The following is an 18,084-nucleotide window of genomic DNA, read 5'->3' on the forward strand; positions in this document are numbered from 1 at the left end:
AATAATATAACGAAACAGGAAACCGTTTGCAATTTTATCAATAAGTAAAAAATATATATCATAAAATGAACAATCTCTAACTTATTCTTACCTCTAACGATTCATCATGCTTCTTCCGGTCGTCTTTATGTTTGCTCTCTCCCTTCGCCTTCTTTCGGCTGGATTTCTTCTTCTTGGCTTTCCGGTAGGCCCTCTCTGCCGCTGCCGCGTCCTCATGATCCCCATCGGCGAAGCTCACGCTCACCAGAATGTTCTTACCGGACGAGAAGATCTCCTTCGATTGAGCCACGTCATGTTCCGGAGGACAGATCCTTTCCTCCAGGATTTCCTTCTTCCGTTTCTTCTCCTTCTTTCGCTGTTTCCTTTCTCGATCCTTCTTCTTTTTTTCTTTCTTCTTCTTCTTACGCTTGATCACTTCCTCGAGGATCTCCTCTTCCTCTTCTACCTCTTCTTCCGCTTCCTCAATGTCTTCTTCCTCTTCCTCCTCTTCGCTGGTGAGCTCATCGTAATCCGGACTGGCGTAGGCATCGCTGTCTACCACGTCGGCGAAGAAACTGCTGCCGGAGCTTATGTCGCTGAGGGCGGCACTAAGGCTGCGGTTCCGTTTTTTGGTTCGCCTCCGATCCAGGACAGGGCTGCGGGCTCGTTCCCGCGATGCCCGCGGTTTAACTTCCTTCTCCGCCGAAGGGCTCTGGGCTACCAGTGGGACCGGCGATCTGTAAGAAAGGGGAAGCATGCTTTCAACTTTTGAGTGGCTTTTGGCAGGAGTGAATAATCCGAGATTTGTAATCAGTATTCAGATAGAAAGTATCTTGAGTAAGCTCTGTGAAAGAACTTCAGTTTCTGGAATACACCAGATACAGTGGCAAATCAGTTTTTACCCAGATACGGCATCGGACATAAGCATTAAATCTGGTGTCCATGGCTGGTATCTACTGAATGTCCTATAAATATGAAATTTAGGGTCCTTCTGCTTGACAAATTAAACGAAATAGGAATTAAAAAGATACAAAAAAGAAACCGAGCAAGAACCAGAAAATAAGAGTTTTTATAAGGATTCATCAGAATTTGACCAGACATTTCTGTGAGGATATTTCTAACGGTTTTTTTTTTACACCTTGTGGAATTACAAGAAGTCGTGTTACTGTAACAATGTTTTGAAATGCATTTAGGTATTTGCCCAAAATTTCCTTCATTTATTACTTCGAAAATTCTTTTAGGAGTTCATTTAAAGATTCTATTACAAATCTCCAAATTTGGTTCATGAATCCAAACTTCTTCTTCTTACCATTTACGTCCTCACTGGGACTGAGCCTGCTTCTCAGCTTAGTGTTCTTATGAGCACTTCCACAGTTATTAACTGAGAGCTTTCTTTGCCAAAGTTGCCATTTTTGCATTCGTATATCGTGTGGCAGGTACGATTATACTCTGTGCCCAGGGATCCTAGACCGACGCGGGATTCGAACCCAGACACCTTCAGCATGGCTTTGCTTTGTAGCCGCGGACTCTAACCACTCGGCTAAAGAAGGCCCCTAAACCTATGTGTATGTTGATCAGGATTTTTAATGAGATTCTAACAAATTCTCATGAAAATTTCCGACAGAATTATTCGAATGATTTTTATGAAGTTCTGTCAGAAGAAGAATGTGAGAATGTAATAAAATTCTTCTATAAGAGTTCTATCAGAGATTTTTATAAGATTTTTTTAGAATGTACAGGGGACGGACCTGGTGTAGTGGTTAGAACACTCGCCTCTCACGCCGAGGACCTGGGATCGAATCCCATCCCCGACATAGTCACTTATGACGTAAAAAGTTATAGTGACGACTTCCTTCGGAAGGGAAGTAAAGCCGTTGGTCCCGAGATGAACTAGCCCAGGGCTAAAAATCTCGTTAATAAAGTCAAACCAACCAACCAACCAGAATGTACAGTCGACTCTCCACATCTCGATGTTCTATATCTCGATATCTCTCCCTGTGTCGATGTTTGCTTCGGTCTTCTCATTCTGCCTACGATTTCACTCTCCATATCTCGATATCTTTATATCCCGATGCGTTCCTGATGATTTTCTGTTTCCAATTTTCTCTCCATATGTCGATATGAACATTATCAAAGGTTACTAGACCAGATTTAAATGATTCAGAACAATTTGGAAACTTGAAATGAAGTTTGTTTGTTTATTATTTTCCTAGTAACGGAGTGATTTTCAATCTAGTGTTCAATAAATTAATGTTCTTTGTCTCGATCTCTCCTTATCTCGATGAAGAGGCGACTGTAGTATTATTTTAAAATTCTGCTCAGGGTTTTCTTAGTGTTAAGCCCAAAACCAAAATCTGTGCAAGATTCTTTGACAATTTACTTTGAGATTCCGTCAGAACATCACCGGAACTAAGAAGTCTGTTTTGCATTTATGTTTTTCGGAAAACCATTTTTAGGATTAGGTGCCGGATCTGATGATGGCTACGCTTTGTAAAATCCTACTGCGGATTCTGTGACAATCCTAATCTTGGCGTCCATTTTGTGAGAATCCTGCCTCAGTTTTCCGTGAAATTTATGTGAGGATCGTGTCTTAAATTGTAGTCTGCTTCAAGATCTGCCTAGTATTTGTTATAATCATTCTCAAAAGTCTGTAAGCATCCACCATTTTATTCAGTGAGAATGCGTTTGGCCTGTAACTTTTAACCATCAAAAATGTGATCGAACACATTGAAGTTAGTGGAGATATTTCTTGTATTTAATCCTCATAAAATTGAACTATTTTTTTTAAATGATAAGTTTGAATAATTGAACATAAGTTTAGGAAATTTAGAAGGATCAAAATATGATATGAAGAAGCTTCAAAATAAAATGTCAAAATTGAAGAATCTTAAATTGTAAGGATTAGCCAAGCAATGATGTGGGTAGAATAGAAAAGGTTGTATACACTTCTAAAATCTTTTGAAGAAATTTCTATATGAATCTGTCGAAAATCTACTGTAGAAATCTCGCAAAACTTTTCAAAACGATCTATCTAACACTGAGAGGTTTTTTTTTTTGTTTACTTTCTGTTCAATCAATCAACATTAATCACTTCTGTTGTCCGGTTTTTATATGAATCGCTAGTCAAGAGCATTGTATTTCGACCGATGATTTCGATGTATACAATTAGACAAAAATTTAAAATTTCTTTTATTTTAATGCCATCAAATTCGCTGAAAAATGTGAAAAATAAAATGAAGTACAAAATGTATAATTCAGGAATGCAAATTCCCCAATGTTATGCACCATCTGAGAGCTTATATTTAAACACTTTCATCGAACATGAATATGAAAAAAAAGTGTGGTTCATGTTTCAGTAACTACCGAAAAACTAAACATTACTTATACTTTGCACAAATTGATGTGAAATTTGCGAAAAAGTTACACGTCTTCTCGGTGATAATCGAACTCACGATTCCCTGTTCACTAGATAGGACATACCATAAGACTCGTGGACGCAGAAGTTAACCTGAACTCGATTTCAGCAAATCGCACCTCTTATCGAGCAACGGACTCATGATCCGTAACCGGTCGTTTGAGAAGGTCGCGACCCATTGGAAGTCCGCACTATACAAATATCAGCCAGCACGTCGTTGGCGAGTAGTGTGTGGTGTTTCAATACCTAATAAATAATGTGCTCTCGGGCTAGACATTGCATATACAATAGAAAGCGTTGTGTTTGGATGGGCATCTAACTCTTCCGAAAAATGTGCGCTTTGCGAAAGAGGACCACGTGAGTATTGAGCTGAAATCGAATTCAGATTAACTTCTGCGTCCATGTGTCTTATGATAGACGAGTTACTTTTTTGCAAATTTCACACCAATTTGTCTATTTAATTCAATTGTAAAGTATATGTTGTTAAACTTCCACTCGGCTGGTTAGCCGTAAAACCACGAATCATAATTATACAAGTGATGTTGTAGTGTCAAACAATATTACACTTAAGTAATTTTGATGATTTTCAACATGAAAATTCTTGTCGGACTCGATTATCCGGAGCATCGATTTCGTTTTCACTCCGGATAATCGAATCACTAAGAAAAAAATTGAAATCTTTGATAAAAGAATCTTTTTTCGTTATTTTTTATATGATTTGATGGCGTAGCCAGAAATTTTTTCTAGGAACAGTAGGGGCCTTTACTTCTAAACTGCAAAACCATTCATATTGTATACTGCAATACCAAATCATCTCAGATTTATGCATTACAATTTAAAAACCATAACATCAAAAACCAAATTCTGGACAACCTTTTTTTTTTTTTTTGTATGGTATTTAGTTGGAGCTGCCTGACAGCTTAATTTGTCAAGGCTGAACCCTCGGTCTGGCTTTTGCCAAGTTTCCCCTCTACCAGGACCAATACTCAGACGGACTAGGCAATGGCGCCCACATGAACACTGTTTTTTATTAGTATTGTGACGTGGTAGTTTTTGAAAAGTGCCCATATTCCCTTGCTTCTGAGAAAAGGAAGCATTGTGAAAATCAGCAGCTCCATCAGAATTTGTTTGAAATAGTTGTGTAGTAGTGTCATTACTAATACTGTCTAGTCGAAATGGTTTTGAATAATTTGTCATTCAAGTGCTATTCTGATTACTCCTGTCTTTTACGTAAGATTAGAGTCTTAAATGTCAATTGTCGTCAAGTTTTAACAAAATTAGGCTGTTTAGTAGTAGTTCTAGTTAATTTTATTTTTTGTTGTTAAAAGTGTTTATTGGTCATTACGTTCATATATACTTAAAGAAAAAAGTCGCTTTCCTTGTCTGTTCAACAATTTTTCGAAACTAGCAAGTGTACCCTAATGATCGATCTCAGCGTCTTACTTTCCATAGTCATTTTATAGTGAATATTGAAGAGTAAAGTTACCTTAGGGTTCTATTAGAGTCTCCTACATGATTCACTTTTCGGTGGCAAATGCAATGCTTCACAACGCCTACTTTCTACTTGTAAATTTTGCGAAAATGAAGATGGAATTAGATTATTTATACCGCTCTTACAAAAGAGGTATTTCTTATTATGGCAATGTAAAAACCATATTAAAATAAGATTGTCGCCACTTATTTCTACTCAGTGAATCTACTAGTCATTTTCCTAAGAGTTCCTATGTATTCCCTACGTCGTATATGATAACGATGTATCTAACTAGCTAATAGTAAAAGTGGCTACGGATCATTCTGGTTAGCAAAAGGCAAACTTAACGTCACCAATAGTATTAATGTCCACTTCGAATAGATTAATTATTTGAAATGGGCATCAATTCTATCAATGACGCAGAATGTCCGTTGGATCCGAGATCCGAGATATTATTGCGTCTATGCCATATGAATTATGACGCGGCTTTAAGCAAAAATGGCCAAAATGTGATACTACCACTACAGGTTACGCCTTTGGTTTCCATCATATGGGCTAATGGATTATGCCCTCCCATCGCGACAAGGTCGCATAACCAAGGGAGGGCAAAAAACAAATTCTGGATAATCAAGTTTAAAATTCCCGAATAATCGAATCCCGGATAATCGAGTCTGACCTGTAGTGCTAATCAAAAAACATCCCTACACTCAAAATAATCCAAACGTCATTGGTACGTGAAAAATCACGTACATCATTGTGAATTAATTTTGCCTCCTATTCACCTGACTAAGGTTATAGTTACTAGAGCATGTATAATCACCAAATGGAGACCCGGTGAGTGTTACTGTGGCTATCAATCGCACTTACGTGGAAATAACGTAGACTCTTGGTTCATTTGGACATCTGCATTTCGTGTTCATTCTCACTTGAGTTCAAATTTGAAGATGGTGGCCGCAAGTTTTGTCAGGAGCTGCTGGACTTCTAAATAACTGTTTTCAAGGTAAATATGTGATTAATAATGTAGAATTGTATGTTTTATACCGTTTATCATATCAACTACAGCTTATGTCACGTTGAATAGCAAGTTCGACCAACATTGGGGAGGAACTATACATTTTTTATTGTAAGGAGCCCTGGACAGACTTGAACGAAAGTGGAATCCCGCCGTGTCAGTCAGTGATTTAATAAAGGAACATTGAAAAATGACATCCATCGTGTGAGGGAGAAGAATTAGGTCTACGAAAAAGCAACAATGCATGCATTGGGTTTAAAAAAAAACGTGACGGAAAAGCGAGAAAAGGTCTATAAATTCCAAAAACGCTGGATATGGATCCAGCTTTTTACGCTAACTTTGCTATAAACTTTGAATCACCCCTTTTTGAAGTCTCTTGTCTACACCTGGGAGGGAGAAACCAATACAAAATTTCTGTACGTCGTAGTGGGATCGGGATTCTGCTGTCACGAACTGTCACTGTGAGCCCAGATCTCAAACATTGGACTAACATGGAAAAAGCGCGTAACTGATTAAAACACATTTTCGCATTTCATCAAAAGTGACAACAATCGAATGAAAATCAATTCATGCACACAATGCAAGTAATGTCACGTGAGCACCTTTCAATCGGATTTGCAACCATTTCATTCAATCGGTAATAGTGTTTGCCCATGTACTCTTGGAGATTAGAGCTACGTTGATACTGTGAGATACATTCATCAAGTACAACTTTGCTGAAGACCGTTTTCAAATCGGACGCCTCAGTTATTGATTATTGATTTATATCCAGTCACAAATTCTTCAGCAGTGCTCATTTAGTCATTTAACTTCTGAACAGGCAACATTGGTGCACCTGGCGCGAAAGATAGCACGCACAAAACATGGCTACTATGTTTTACTGCATATATCCAGTGATGCCTGCAGAACAGTCCAATAATTATAGCCAAAGTTTTCCAACTCATTCAAAAATCAATAACTTATTACCGGGGCGTCTGATTTAAAAACGGTCTTCGGCAAATTTGTAGCTGATGAATGTATCTCACAGTATCAACGTAGCTCTAATCTCCAAGAGTACATGGGCAAACACTATGACCGATTAAATGAATTGCTTGCTTTTCCCATAGTAATTCCCATACAAACTTCAAAAGGCTTGAGCAGTCTCAGTTTTCATCCAAATGAGCTCAAATTTTGAGAGGACACTCAGAATTCGATCTAGGATCGAATGAACGGTGTGGAGCAAAAACGATTTTTTGAACCACTCTAATACGCATACATGCCCTTTTTCTCAAATTATGTAATTTACCTGTAATTATTCACAACCAAATTGCTAATACACTATAAGAACTGGATTATTTTTCCATTTTAATCATTTTCTCAACTAATTATACTCGAAATTTCGAAATTCGTGGTCATTTTCAACACGTACGACGAGAAATTCGGTGCTTGTCTACACTAGTACACTAGCAATCGAAGAACAATTTTCACTCAATTTCCTAGTTTCTGCTGAACGTAGGCCCCCCAGCACGATTTACTTCAACTTATTGTATTTTTAAGAACTCGTAATAGTCAATTTCTGGTAAAAATAACTCAAAACTTTGCTAAACCGTGTTAAAAACAATCACGCTATTACAATATTTCACTTTTTTTATTTTTCTATTTTCCATCACTTTCACTTTTGCAGTGTTGTCAGTTTCGTTGGAAGGCATGTGCGAATTGAAAATAAACGCTGACCACAAAAATACAATGAACAACAATTGCTGGCAACGATGTACATTTTATTCATATTTCACTACTATCCGGGAATAAGAGAATAAAGTTGTGCCTACCACTTCATTTACATCTAATTTTGTGGATTCAAGGGAGTTTCACCTTAAAGTGTATTAATGCTATTTTTGCCATTTTAGGTTCATGATAAGCAGTCATCAAAGGGATCGGTGCCTGGTAATTCTTGATGGGTTAAGTCCTCAATTACGTGAATGAGTGTTACGAACTTTTCAATGAATTTGGTGCCGAACGATTTGTTCCAGGGACAAATACTTATGATTTTTCTACAAGACACGCCTTGGACGACCCTGAAATGAATTTATGGAGTTCGGGGGATATTCTCGCTTGAAGAACAGTTTAAATCAAGGCCTTTTTTCTTTGGCTTCACATCCCATGTGGAACACTGCCTGTTTTACACAATAGTGTTCTAAGACAGGTGTTGTACAGGCGAAATTTTTCCTTAATTCAAATGCTTGAAACTTTTTCCAGAAGCATTCGACGGAACATTTTATCTAGTTTCAGCAACTTGCTTGACCAAGAACATTTGTTTGATGTTTCTGGTTTTCTTAGCTTATGTCTTTATCACATTTTTTCTGTTGCTTGTATTTTTGTGCGGTGTGAAGTTGTATTCTTATATAATCTCGATAATTGAAACAGTTTAATATCCATCGAAACTATAGCCGGTTCTACAGGGTATTAAGTCCAAGTGGCCACATCTGATACATTCTAAATGGTGCAAACCTATTCATTTTGAATGTTGAATATCAGTTCTTAATGATTTATGTAAATTGAAATTAATGTCATTGCAATTAAATAAAGATAACTTGGCATGTCCCAAAAATGGCCTTTTTTTACCCGACCTGACCCAGTGACTCACCGGAATAACTCCGGTCACAGGAATATTCCCGAATTCCTCTGGCTACTATTACAAACTAGATATGTGTACCAGTGTACTGACAAAACATTATTTGAATCCGTTCGGTATCCGCTGAACGGTGAGGGTTTTAGCATTTTTGCTTTCACTTAGGCCTATACGGGTTAACATGGAAATACGTTTATTATAGCCAGTAACTGATCGAATTTTATGAAACTTTAAAAGTGATATTCTTTATTGTAATCTTGGATCTTGGTCTTAACAGTTATCCACCCAGGACACGAGACTCGATTTCTTAATTTATTAAAATACGATATGTATAAAGCGTCATTACATACCTATTTGTCTTAAATCTATTATTTAAGATTTCGAATGTCCGAAGGTGAAAGAAAATTTTTGAAAATTTCAAATCAATGTACCTATTTCGAAATTGAAGTGTTTATGACGAATTAAAATTAATTCAATATATGCCAACAAATCTACTATACAGAATGATAGTAATGCTTTCTCAAAGTTTTCCTGGCTTTTCCTGAGAATTTCTTCAACTTTATATAGACACGAACACGTCAGAACCCTGGACCAATGCAACTTTGAAAGTATCAAGTCAATCCGTGACATGCATACATCCAGGGTTGGGAAAAAATCTGAAATTCACTCTACAGTAGCCAAGCAAAGCCAATCACAGTCAGCGAAGCCAGTGAAACTCACCCCATCGCTGCTGTAAGCAAAACACCCGTTGCTAAGGGCAACCCAAAACTACTGTAGAAAAATGTTCTATTTCCCGCTGCATTTCCCGCATTTAGAGCCTTCAATGACACTCATGATTTAGAAAATTCGTGCACCAACATAGGCTACTTGATGAGATTAACGTTTTTGAACTACTGTACTGGAGAGCCACGTGATTTTCGCAAAAATTCAAGCCTACTACTATTACCATTCCCAGCACTGCATACATCATTCAATTTTTATTTATATGTTATGTCTTTAAGTATCTCTGGACTTATTCCTTGAGGGTAAATTTTCAACAACAAACTATAGGAGTTTTTTTTATGGCGCACATCTATCAATGTCCGAGAAGATTAATTGTCGATGAATGAATGGACAGATCTAAACTAAAAAGAAAACCTAGAACGAATGCTTATCAAAATGATTGCACGAATATTCTACAAGTTTCAGAATAGTGAATGTTTGGAACTCTAGTGAACTTTTTATTTTATTTTCCGAAAAAGTTTGATTCAGACTTTTTATCAGTTAGGTAAGAGGCTCCTCCTGGTTATCCACCTTGAATTATTCTAGAAATATAGATAGCAATTCGTTAAACAGATGTGACGGAAATACGTCATGGATTTCAACCAAACCATGCAAATACCTCACCCATCAAATTCTTTCCGAAATTGTTTCTCAAATTTTACCAGAGTTTTTACCACAAATTTTGCTTCAGCCTCAACAAACAAATTTCAGATATTCTGCCAGAAATTTTTGCCTGATGTTTTGCAGAAAAATCACCAGAAACCTCTCTTTTTCAAATTTAGGTGCCAAAATTACTAATAATGTTTGTCTTTCGAATTACTAAAATCGTTACGTCGTCCTATTTTGGATAAAGAAGCCTTTGTGAATATAGAGATCTCGGAAATAGTGACTTAAGTGACCAATTTTGTGAAAATAATGATTTTTTAATGAAAATGGTGACTTTATAGTGACCAGATAAAAAAAAGTGACACGCTACCAGCACTATGAAACCCAGATCGAATTTATTGAGGAATCCCTGGAAGTATTCCTAATAGATTTCCTCAAACAACCACTCAAAAAATATCTGAAGCAATCCTCATAACTCACAAAAATCCTAGATCAAAATTTCTTCAAACTTTAGAATACATCTTTTTGGATTGTTTCGGAAGAAATTCCGTAGAAATCTATCGAAGATCTCCTTAAGTAACAACTGGAGATTCGGTTGAAGAATTAGTGGAAAAATATCTGATGAAATTCCTAGTATAGCTATAACACCTATTGGAAAAAACAGAGACATTTATTGGAGGTAGTAGCGTTGGAGTGCTCAAAGATTTCCCGAAGCAAACTCTGGCAAAATTTCTCTGAGAATTTTCTGAAAGAAAAATCGTTGGAAGAATTGGAAAAAGGGATCTCTGTAGGAGTTCCTGTAAGTATTCCAGACGAAATCTCAAAAAAAAAACAACTAGGATTATTCCAGAATTTTTTTCTCGAAAAATCAGAGGTGAAGTTTTTGAAGAATCAGTTGAATAGTCTCATAACAGTCTCTAAAAGTGTTCCTGTAGCCTCTAGAATTTTGTATCAGAATCCACTGCAGGCAAAGAGACCATTTTGGATAAAATAGAAACTTAAAAGACCTTTCATCAAAAATAAACTTTTTAGAGACTTACATTAAAATAGAGATCAGTCTCTAAGAAGAGACATGCAACCATTCCCTATAAAATGCGACATGCGACTGACTCCCTATAAAAATTATCATAGGATTCCTGGAAGAGAAAACATTCGTAACATTCCTGGACGAATTCCCGGATGAATTGCTGAAGGTATTTTAAGAGGGATATCTGGAAAAGTCATTAAATGCATTACTGAAAATTACTGGCGAAATTCATGTAGCTCTTCCCCGAGGAATCTGTAAGGGAATTTCTGGAGAAACTGTGAATTATTCACGAAGGCATCTCTGGAGGCTCTGGGATGTACACCATCGCAATAAGCCCGGCTGTAAGTTTCACCAGAGTCATTGCTCACCTGTACCGATGGTCCGGATATCGCGCCCGCTCAACCAGATGCGGGGTCAGCTGCTGGTGCGGTTCATGTCGGTGACGGCCGTGATGTTGGTGTTGATGTTGCTGTTGCTGAAGCAGCTTCTGCTGCTGCTGTTGTTTCTGTTGTTGGACATATGCTGCGTGGAACTCCTCGTTGAGCCGCTGCTGGCGCGCAGACTGAAAGTGTTCCGGACGCGGTAGCTGCTGTTGCATCAACGGTACCGGTCCGGACCGATACGGGTGACCTCCGTCGAAACTTGAGCGCCGGGGCAGGCGGGAAGAGAAGCGATTATTTTGAGGCGGCGAATTGCCACGACCTCCACGAAAGCGACCATTCGGAGGCGGACCTCGACGACCTCCACCACCGCCGTAATCCGGACGGCCCCGAGAGAAACGCGTCATACGCATCGCTGCTGCCGATCGATCACTTTTCCCGGTTTATTCCGCGGCGGTAACTTGGGATTTTTTTTCTTCCACGGATGTTTTTGTTTTGAAATGGCTGTTCACTTCTTCACACGCACAGAATTTGCTGCTGCGCTTCACTTTTGCACTCCTCTTTTTTGAATGATTTTTCTTGCCCTTTGCTTCTTGGTGTTGTTTTTATTTAATTTTCTCTGACAGTTCGTTTTCGTCTTTTGCTGCGATCATGGTTGCTCTAATGTCATATTGATTGTCTGGGTTGTGAAATATTTCATTTAAAAAAATGTTTTTGGGACCACAGTGAGATTCCGTTTTTGACAACAAAGTCGAAATTTTCAATTGGGTTGTTTAGTGATGAAAAATTCGCAGATTTTTGTATTGAGGATTTTGCCCTCTAATAGACTCACACCTAAATAATTTTGTCACATAAAAATATTCTCCCACCATGTTTGCCATATATTGGATGGTGTCGTAGCTAACAAAACCAACAAGTAACGCACATGTAACGCATTATGTTGGATTGTACATTGAATGCAAGGTGCGTGCTTCTATGAAAGTGCCAAATAAACTGACGTGTGAGTATTGATTTTTCCACGTTGAAAATGTGCACGAGAATCTATTCCTTAACTAAACGAACAATAGCTTGATCGAAAGAGCACAGTTTTCTAAGTGTAACACGATTTTATTGCGCTTTATTATCTTAATTTTGATATAGTAAATGATTCAAATAGGTTTAATTTCGTCGACTCATTTCCATTTACATAATGACAGCTCGTCCCGGAGTAAAATTTGCCGAGGGGAGATTCAAACGCGATTTCCATATATGGAATACGAAATTCAAACGTGTTTTAAAAATAGTTCCAGGGCACGGAAAATTGTGAAACTTTGGATTCTGGCTCAGTTTTTAACATAGAATCAGAATATGTAAAAAAAACAGGATACCCCTAAACAAGCCAATTGCAAAAAAAGGAACCGTGCCATAAAATCGGGACCATTTTTTTTAATTTCTAGAATAAAGCACTACTTTTCGGGATCACACATCAATCGAATAGGGCTCTCAGCAGTATGCACCTGAAACGTAAAGCGCGCAAGTAAAATTTATTTTTTTGTCAAAGTAATTTTGACAGCCGATCCAGTATGAGCGAAGTGTTTACTTGCGGAATAATAGGCGTTTTCATGTGACAGATCCGTCTATGCATTTGTTTACATCGGTGGAGAACCGGTGCTAACACGGGCCTGTCATTTTCATAGAAGAAATGTCAAAGTGCTTCCCGATCAGCTGATTTGAGAGGTCATTTGAATAGGCCTATTGAGCGGCACATTTTTCCGTACGGAAAAGTGACAGCTCCATTTGATTTGTACAGCAGGCGTTGGGGCTGATTCACAAATTTTATAACGCTGAAGGGGGTGAGTGGGAGTCTTTGAGTTCCCGCATAATTATAAACCATACTTCGTCAGTTTCCTATAACATCCACAACCATTTACTACCATATCTGAATATCACAGACAAACAGACGTAACACATAGAACAAATCTCGATCAAAATCATAGTCACGAGGACATGTACGCCCAATGCTAAAATTGGTGTGTTTGGCCGACAGGCCAACAGATGGCGGTAGTGTGTAAACGTCAAACACGAACAAAAACGATGCGAGCGCTGCGGGTGGTGGATTGGCCACCTACCATATTTTTGAATCGATCGTTAAAAAGGTGGTCGATGGACTATGATGAGAGTGTGACGTCTGTTTGTCTGTGTGAATATTTTCATATTCACATCCAAAGCAACAATAAGACAACACTATCACGAAACGTCAGCAACAATGTATATAAAACGAACACCATTGATGATGGTAAGTTTTTTTTTGTCTGGATTGGTATGGATTTAAACAGAAAACCGTGATACTTCATTTGGCCAACCGCGAACTAGGTGACGGTAGTGAACAAACGTCAAACACAAACAAAAATAATGCGAGCGACACGAGTGACCCGTCGGCCAACTAACAAATATTAGAATTGGGCGTTATTCTGCTGTGCGATGAAAATAATTAGAGTATAGACAAAATTAGAGTGTTACGTCTGTTTGTCTGTGGACCAATATTTTGTTTGTTTCAAATACAATTTGGTTGAGTTTAACTAGACAGCAATAAAAATTATAACCTAAAGATTTAGTTTGTTTCAAACTATGCGCATTGTACATTCAAACAAAATTTTGTTTGTGCATATTTCAAACTGAGATTTTGGTTGAAATAAACTAAAATTTTATTGTTTTGTCAAAAATGGTCATTTTTGGCGTTATGAAATTTGTGAACAAACCACACAAACCCTTACCGACGTTATGAAATCAACTCTACTTTTCAGCAGCGTACAGCTCAAGTAATTTTGGTAGAGGAATCATTCCTTGACCGTTCCTCGTCCTAATCCTTTTACACAGTATAAGCCATTTTACGAGAAGTTCGAATGACGTTTTCTGGCGGGCCGCTCATTGTTGTTGTTCAAAAAACTAGCATAATATCTGAATTGCGCTGGTAACATTTTTGTTGGCGATGACGTCCCCGTCTCTTTCAGCGCATGTTTCTACCCGGTTTACATGTATTAGAGGTAACGTAGATGAAAAATATCTTCCCTGCCTACTGATTTAAATTTTACATGCGAAAATTCAAAACTTTGTTAAATTGCCTCCAGCGCCATTGTTGAATATGCTCCTTCCAAATGTAACGCTAGAAGAAACGTAAATAAATCGGCCCGCCAGAAACTTTCAAAGCTGGTAAACAAACGGAAACCATACACGGAGAAATATTTTTACCTAATTTTTGTGTTTACTTTACCCAAAATTAAGTATATCGATTATAGTTTCAACCCAAAATCTCTCGGTTTTCTCTTTCTCCCACACGAATGTTGTCAAAAATAGAGACAGCTGCATCTACCCAATGGGGGTACTTTGGCCCAATAAGCCAAATTTGGGTAAATGCAACTTTTCTTATGTTTGGGTCGAAAGAACTCAATTTTGCGTTAAATCAACCCAAAATTGAGTATATTTTTCTAATGGAATTAAAGCCAAACTACCTAGTGGGGACCTTGGGAATTTAGCCAAAATTGAGTTATTGGGCTCAACTACGGAATTGCGTTGAAACAACCCAAAATTGAGTTGAATTCCGTCTCCGTGTATGATTCGAAACGTCTCATAAAATGGCTTATTCAGCGTACCGGGAACTCTTTTCACATGTTGCACGCAAATTTTCTGGTTGAACTATTTCTCGAAACATTTCAAGTTGAAAACAAATCGAACAAATCTAGCGTAACATTTGAAAAGGGCCTAACTGCAAAATGTAAACAAACTTGATTATTCATTATTCGTATCATTTTTTACGTAAATTACTCCTACATACTCTTGGGCATGCAAAATGCATTATTAATGGTAATTTTATTCAAATTTAAAAGGGCCTATCTGAAAATGATAAAACTAAGAGGGCCTAACTGGTCATAAAAAGGCCTAACTGAAAATTTCCATCAAAATCAGATTGGCCCTTCCGTGCATTTTTAATTTTTCTTCATATTTTTCAATATTTAGCCCTTGTATAGTGATCAGCATAACGTGAAAATTGAGAAATGCTCGATTGAAGATTCTGTAACATATTGATTGTTACTATTTTAAACTCATTGCTATCTAATAGTTTTAAACTTTTGTTCGACACTCATAGTCTATTACTGGGCCACGTAACGTTTTAAATCTAACATAACATAAAAACTAGTAAAAAATGTTGAATTCAAACATCACCGGCAGATAGGCCCTTTTACGAGTCTTCAAACCAGTTAGGCCCTTTCAATTAGGCCCTTTAATTGAACATGGTTTCAGTTAGGCCCCTCCAGTTAGGCCCTTTTATTTAACATAGTTCCAGTTAGGCCCTTTTGGAATTTGTTAATTTTATTGATTATTGAATAGATTTTCAAAGTTTTAGAACAAAATCAATCGATTATGTGAGAAAATCAACATTGAATATTGAAAATTCTTTATTGAAGATTCAGTACTATATTGATTATTCATATTTCAAACCCTTTCTCCTATTTACTAGTTCTATACTTGTGTTCGACACTCATGATAGTCTACTAGGTGGCCCATAACGTTTTAAATCCTAAATAACAAAACAACTCGTGAAAATGGTTGAATTCAAACATCATCGGCAGATAGGCCCTTTTACGAGTCTGCAAACCAGTTAGGCCCTTTCAGTTAGGCCCTTTGATTGAACATGGTTTCAGTTAGGCCCCTCCAGTTAGGCCTTTTTATTGAACTTAGTTCCAGTTAGGCCCTTTTGTAATTTGTTAATTTTATTGATTATTGAAGTGATTTTCAAAGTTTTAGATCAAAATCAATCGATTAGGTATGTGAGAAAATCAACATTGATTATTAAAAATTCTTTATTGAAGATTCAGTACTATATTGATTCCTATTTCAAGCCCATTCTCTTTTTTACTAGTTTTATCATAATCTTAATGCGAAGTTAGTTGAAAAACTGATTTTTTATCCTGAAAAAAAAATCAATTTCATTAAAAATTTTGAATAATTTTTATTTGTTAATTTTTATTTGTTGCCTCTAGTTGTGGATCGAGTTCCAAAAGTCGCGATTTTCACAAAAACAAATTCGTTTGTTTTTGTAACAGCCCTGCAAGAATTCTTCTTATACTTCTTCTTGGCATTACGTCCTCACTGGGACAGAGCCTGCTTCTAAGCTTTGTGTTCAATGAGTACTTCCAAGTTATAAACTGAGAGCTTTCTTTGACAAGTTGCCATTTTCGCATTCATATATCGTGTGACAAGTACGAAGGTACTCTATATTCAGGAAAGTAAAGGAAATTTCCATTACGAAAAAAACCTGGACCGACCGGGAATGGAACTCAGATACCTTCAGAATGGCTTTGCTTTGTAGCCGCGGACTTAAACTGCTCGGCTAAGGAAGGCCCTCAAGTATAAAACAAGTAAAAAAGTGAATGGGTTTGAAATAGATATAATCAATAAGGTACTGAACCTTCAATCGAGAATATCCAACATTTAGCTATTACATTGTTTTTCTCTCGCTTTATTTTATTTAAAAACTATGAAAATCACTTCAATAAGCAATAAAATCAACAAATTCCAAAAGGGCCTAACTGGAACTATGTTTAATAAAAGGGCCTAACTGGAGGGGCCTAACTGAAACCATGTCCAATCGAAGGGCCTAACTGGTTTAAAGATTCATTGAAGGGCCTAACTGCTGATGATATTTTAATGCAACCATTTTCACGAGTCGTTATGCTATTTGAGATTACTAACGTTCTGGGCCACGTAATAAACCATAATGAGTGTCTAACACAAGTATAAAACTAGTTAAAAAAAGTTAATGGGTTTAAAAAATCAATAATCAATATGTTGCTGATTTTGTATAGAATAGTTTCCAATATTTAGCTTGTATGATATTGTGTTGTTTCCTCAAATAATCATCAAATGTTGTCGAAGAATTATGCAAATCACTTCAATAATCAATAAAATTAGCAAATTCAAAAAGGGCCTAACTGGTTTGAAAATTCGTTAAGGGGCCTATCTGCGGATGATGTTTGAATTGAACTATTTTTACAAGTTGTTGTGCTATTTCAAATTCAAATCGTTGTGAGCCACGTAATAGACCATTATAAGTGTCGAACACAAGGGGTTATCCGAAAATGACGTCCATCAATTGGGGCCTCCTCCAATAGGGGGATGTACGAAAATGTGACAGTGCATGGATTGGGTATTAGAAAAAGCGTGACAGAGGTGGTAGAAGGGTTCTAGAAATCCCGAAAAACGATGGACGTCATTTTTGGATCTTCCCCAAGTATGAAACTAGTAAAAATCGAATGGGTTTGAAATAGGAATAATCAATATGGTACTGAATCTTCAACCGAAAATTTCCAATATTTAGCTATTATATAGTGTTTTTTCACATAATCGCTAAATTTTGTTCAAGATTTATGCAAACCAATTCAAAAATCAATAAAATTAGCAAATTATTAAAGGGCCTAACTGAAACCATGTTCAATCAAAGGGCCTAACTGAAAGGGCCTAACTGGTTTGAAGATTCATAATAGGGCCTATCTGCCGATGATGTTTGAATTCAACAATTTTTACGAGTTGTTGTGTTATTTGAGATTAGAAACATAATGGGCCACGCAACAGACTTTAATGGGTGTCGAACACAGGTATGAAACTAGTAAAAATGCGAATGGGTTCAAAATAGGAATTATAAATATGGTACGGAATCTTCAATTGAGAATTTCTCAATGTTTACGTTTTGCAGATAGGCCCTTTTCAAATGTTACGCTAGAAATTTTGTTCTCATTGCGAAGCATAAAAGCATAACTGTCATGTTGTCCATCAAAACAACAAAAACC

General features: G+C 37.1%; 1 protein-coding gene across 1 annotated transcript in view; it reads right to left on the minus strand.

Annotated features, from left to right (window-relative positions):
* Positions 1–11,867, minus strand: part of LOC5576400 (bromodomain-containing protein 3) — a 29,594-nt gene extending 17,727 nt beyond the window's left edge. The window contains exons 1-2 of the mRNA XM_001662562.2: positions 11,249–11,867; positions 92–716 (exon numbers count right to left, since the gene is read on the minus strand). Of these exons, the coding sequence (XP_001662612.2) occupies positions 92–716; positions 11,249–11,673 (1,050 nt within the window). The 5' untranslated portion in view covers positions 11,674–11,867. The remainder of the gene's footprint in view (positions 1–91; positions 717–11,248) is intronic.
* Positions 11,868–18,084: the final 6,217 nt, after the last annotated feature.

Source organism: Aedes aegypti, chromosome 1 (genome assembly GCF_002204515.2).
Source record: "Aedes aegypti strain LVP_AGWG chromosome 1, AaegL5.0 Primary Assembly, whole genome shotgun sequence".
In the NCBI taxonomy this organism is placed as follows: domain Eukaryota; kingdom Metazoa; phylum Arthropoda; class Insecta; order Diptera; family Culicidae; genus Aedes; species Aedes aegypti.